Source organism: Gossypium hirsutum, chromosome A03, assembly GCF_007990345.1.
Source record: "Gossypium hirsutum isolate 1008001.06 chromosome A03, Gossypium_hirsutum_v2.1, whole genome shotgun sequence".
Classification (NCBI taxonomy): domain Eukaryota; kingdom Viridiplantae; phylum Streptophyta; class Magnoliopsida; order Malvales; family Malvaceae; genus Gossypium; species Gossypium hirsutum.
This window is the reverse complement of record NC_053426.1, coordinates 68,321,230-68,325,744: the sequence shown is the minus strand read 5'-3', so window position 1 is coordinate 68,325,744 and position 4,515 is coordinate 68,321,230. Positions and strand designations below refer to the sequence as shown.

The following is a 4,515-nucleotide window of genomic DNA, read 5'->3' as shown; positions in this document are numbered from 1 at the left end:
GTAGTCAGTACCATGCACATGATTGTAATAGTACCATGCAACTACCGATTTTAATTTTCTATGGTTCCGTCACCGGACACATATCCTAGTACAACATCACGAACTCGACTGACCCCCAACTGAGTTTGCCCACTTCTCTAAAGTCGGTGAGTTTTAACAACCACCTTAAATGGACAAGATTTCTTGACTTATTAGGCATTAGGAGACCCCCGATGATCATAAGGATGTACGCCCGAGCGTGTTTTTCTCTTTGGACTTCACTTGAATTCGCATTGGCCCACCAAAATTTCTTTTTAACCAATTCGTATCTATCCGGGCTCCATAAATCATTTCCAGAGCCCTCCCCAAAAGTTGCTTGCATTCGTTTCTCCAATCGACTACGACAATTGACCTAGTAACTACCGACCCATCCATCAATAACCCTAGATATAACTAGACATCCTCGAGAGTGATTGTACACTCACTGCATGGAAGATGGAATGTATGCATCTCGGGTCTCCACCTTTCCACCAATGCGCTTACAAGTGTGGGGTCCAATTTACACCCCTACCCATAAGAGCCACGTGCGAAAATCTCGCATATCTCAAGTAGGGTTCGATTATGTGTGATGGAAGAGCGGGTAGAGTACGAATATATATCTCCAAAATCTAATTTTTCGGCTATATATAAAAAAACATACAAAATATTACATTTCAATATAACAAGAAAATAGTTAAATTAAATTAGATTAAATATAATAAAATTACCATTTGTAATTAATAGATCAAAATGTGCTTGCCACCCAAACGGATTAGAGATTTTGCCATTGCTAATTTTGAAAAACACAAAATAAATTGTAATAGAAAAAATAATTTAAGAAAATCTTAATACAATTTTAATAAAAAAGAGAGTTGAGAGAGAAATAAAATTTGAGTGAAAAATTAAGAGAGAATTGAGAAAATTTTGAAAGAGATTTGAGAATGTGAGAGAGAAATTTCCTAAATTGGATTGAAAAAAATAAGAAAATTGTATGGGTTTATATAGAAAAGAAAAAAGATGCGTTCAAGGAGGAAAGTAGTTGTTGGGTTTCAGTTGGAAGTATTTTCGTTATTTTAGCCCATGTAATTTTTTTAAAAAGAAAAAGACATAACCCAATAAATTTTTTGAAAAATAGATACTTTTCAGAAATTAAGGGTCTGTTTATTTGGAAGAAAAATATTTTCCGGAAAAGGTTTTCAGTCTTTTCCGTTGTTTGTTTGTTTGGTTGAAAATATTTTCCCAAGGGAAAATCAATTATAAAACACGGAAAAAAACCCTTAAAGTCTTACCGTTTTTAATTCGGTAAGACATTTTCAGGAAAATTAGAAGAACACAGATTTTCTTCTATTTCAGTTCCACCATTAAAAATGACCATTTCTTCTCTTCTCTTCTATCCCTCTTTCTTCTTTCTTCTTTGTTTCCGCTGTGAAAGGGTACCTTCAAATATTTATTAAATGCAATTGTATCTCCCAAGTTCAAATTTTTTATTCAAACTTCCGTGCCTTTTTGTTTATCTTCTGTAGTTACTTATTCATGTAGAGTTTGCAGAAAGTTTCGTGTTCTAGCTCATTTTTCTACTTCATGTGCTCTAAATACAGTAGATTATTTCAAAGAAATCGATACCCATGTTTCCAACTATCCTGAATTACGACGGAGGATGTAGAGCTATGCTATCTCAGGTGACTTTAGCAATGCTTTCTCTACTCTAAATTTGATGAAAAACATTGATGGGAAACCAACTGTGTATGATTGTAATGTTTTGATGTACTTTTACTTGAAGTCTAAGAACACGTATTGGCAAAAGTTGGTTGAAATGTATACCGGGATGAAGAGATTTGGTCCTCCACCAGTTGCATCCACTTTTAATACCCTTCTTAATAGAATGTTACTTCTTGGTGATCTGAAACATGCAATTTTTATTGTTGAAGAGATGTATAGAAATCATTTTGTGCCATCCTTTACTTCTTTATCAAAAACTTTGAAAATGGCTGTCAAAGTAGGGAATTTACTTGATGGTCTTCTTGTTTCCGAGTTCATGTTGAGGTACGATTATCACCCAACAGAACCAACTTTGAATAAATTTATTTTAATGCTTTGTGATGCTGGGATGGTTTCTGATGCATGTTTTGTGTTCTCTGTTCTTTTGAAAAAGAGTTATGTTTATAGTGTATATTGTTACAATCCTATTCTATGGGCTTTATGCAAGACCGGTCAAAGTTATACTGCTTTGTAATTATTTTATTTGATGAAGAAGAAAGGGTTTGTTCATAATGTATGTTCCTATACTACTTTGATTTATAGGTTCTGTAGAGAAGGCCTGCAAGATAATGTTTTTCAATGGCTGGATTTCGTGCAAAGCAATGGTTGTAAGCCTAATGTGATTACGTACACGATAATTGTTAAGTTTCTTTTTGATAATAGGAAGTTTGAGGAGGCTATGGACTTCGTCAGTAAGATGGAAAGGGAGGGTTGTAACCCTGATCTGCTTACTTATAATGTCATTCTTCGTGAGCTTTGCCATAGAGATAGACTAGATGACATTTTTTAGTTAATTAAGGTAATGGATCAAAAAGGTCTTTCTTCGGATTCATATTCATATGCTGCTTTGTGTGGAGGCCTGCTCAAAATAGGAAAAGTAGGGGATGCATGTGAACTATTGCTTGATATATTTTCCAATGGAACTGCGGATGTTGTTGTCTATAATATTTACTTCCAATGTTTATGTCAAGAGAATAAATCAAGAGAAGCATTGTCTCAGTTGAAGCGCAAGATGAAAGTTGGCTTTAAGCCAAACAATGTGTCGTATAATACTATCTTGAGTGGTTTTTGTAAAGAAAAAAATATTAATGAGGCCATGGAGCTTTTGTACCATTTTGAGTAGGATGTGAATGAGCCTGATGCGGTCACTTTCAATTCAATTTTGTCTACTGCATGCAGGCTAGGAAACTCTGCAATAATCCAAAGGATCTTGTATCATATGAGGTATGAAGACATGAAGCTTAATATTTTCAAATGGTTCAAATGGTAGTGCAGGGCTTTCAACCTGATGAGGTAACTCTAGGGATCCTTAGCCAAGCAGTTTCAAATGTTCGATGAAGAGATTTCCTAAAGTCGCTAAAGTTCTAGGTTGAGTGATAAGTAATGACTTTCAGAAAGAAACAGATCAAAAGACAATAGCTAGCTGATTTATTTAGTTTTTGAAGTTTCTTTTCATATGATTACTTGAAGCAAATTATGGCTCGCTTGGTCTTTTCTAAGAACATTTATGAAGATTTAAGCCTGAATCAGGTATGAAAAGTAATTAATGAATGGCCAAAGAAGATACTTTTTATTGAATCTATGTGTTGATGTTTTTTCACCAGAGAAAAGACATGTAAATCATTAATATTGAGAATCAACCTCACATGTTTTCACTTGTTACCGTGTGCAGTGGAAGGGGGAAAGTCCTTGCTTTCGGGAGCATCGATTTTATTATGAAGGTATAATAAAATGACACTTATGCTTGAATTGGAAGCTTCAGTACTGTTACTCTCGAGTCATTACTGTATGGATCCCACCGATCAGATCAACTTATCTGTTCACTTTGCTAGAAACCTAGTAGATATAATCAGCTTCTGATCTATTTTGTGAAACTCAGTTCAAGCAGAAAGCTTCAGTAGCTTCAGCCTTCAAATCTGTTCTTGGGAAAGCAGCAGAACAGCAGGATGTGGTAAGCACAAATGTCTCCTTGGACGGTTTTGGTATGCATTTAAGTCCTAACCTTTATCTTTTGGAGTATGTAGCCTGACAAACTACAACAACTGAGGGAGAGGATGACCAAAGTGCGAGACCTTTTCCGAGATTCCAATTCCACAGTTATAGTAACCATACCATCAGTAAGACCTTGATTTCACTTTTTTGTCGACACGGTGCAACTTTTAACGTTGTGACTACCTTTCTCTGTGTACTGATCAATCAAATATTTGTGCCGTTTTTAGAATAAAATATCTGCTTAGCTTGTTGACTAGGTATTGTACTTGTAGCTGAGTTGGAAGATAGTTAGTAAGACTCTTTGGCAGCTATTTTGCCTGTAGAACTACTAACAATGCATTATTATTTTTTGCATAATTCTCCAAAACACTTTAACGACCTTCATGTTGGGCTGGCTTTATCAAACAAAACCAAGTAGAATGAAGTTTAATTTTTAATTATGCAAATGAGGTAAAAGAAATTTATTGTCCAAAACCAAGTAGCTGGTTTGTAATGTTTGAACTTTATTGTCCAGGGTTTTTGTTTCTCAAAGGCAACTAGGACGTTTTAGTAAAAGAAATTGCTGGCTTTATTTCACAAGTTTTCTAATAAATTTGATGGTGTATCATTTTTGGGACTTGAATTTGGTAACTGATACTACATTGGGGCTAAGTTAGGCAATTGTTCTTACATTCGAGTTTGAACTAAGCAATTATTTTTGTTTTAAGGCTTGAATTTTTGTTTTGTCCAAGTTAAATCCCAAAACAT

General features: G+C 34.7%; 1 protein-coding gene across 5 annotated transcripts; it reads left to right on the top strand.

The window, feature by feature from the left end:
- Positions 1–1,125: 1,125 nt before the first annotated feature.
- Positions 1,126–4,344, top strand: LOC121219574 (ATPase GET3B-like). 5 transcript variants are annotated; one of them, XM_041097959.1, is made up of 6 exons: positions 1,156–1,697; positions 2,320–2,575; positions 2,956–3,069; positions 3,449–3,497; positions 3,656–3,727; positions 3,801–4,344. In XM_041097959.1, exons 3-6 carry the CDS (start codon positions 3,065–3,067, stop codon positions 3,903–3,905), a joined length of 231 nt encoding a protein of 76 aa, XP_040953893.1. In that variant the 5' UTR covers positions 1,156–1,697; positions 2,320–2,575; positions 2,956–3,064; the 3' UTR covers positions 3,906–4,344. The 5 variants fall into 5 exon arrangements, 2 of the variants coding, with proteins under 2 accessions (XP_040953893.1, XP_040953891.1); XR_005916415.1 differs by having other exon boundaries at positions 1,126–1,697; positions 2,320–3,306; positions 3,449–3,562; XR_005916414.1 differs by having other exon boundaries at positions 1,130–1,697; positions 2,320–3,306.
- Positions 4,345–4,515: the final 171 nt, after the last annotated feature.

Excerpts from the sequence above, each read along its gene's own strand:
- LOC121219574 (XM_041097959.1), top strand. Across the intron at positions 3,498-3,655 it reads GCATCGATTTTATTATGAAG|TTCAAGCAGAAAGCTTCAGT; the intron begins GTATAATAAAAT and ends TGTGAAACTCAG. Across the intron at positions 3,728-3,800 it reads CAGCAGAACAGCAGGATGTG|CCTGACAAACTACAACAACT; the intron begins GTAAGCACAAAT and ends TGGAGTATGTAG.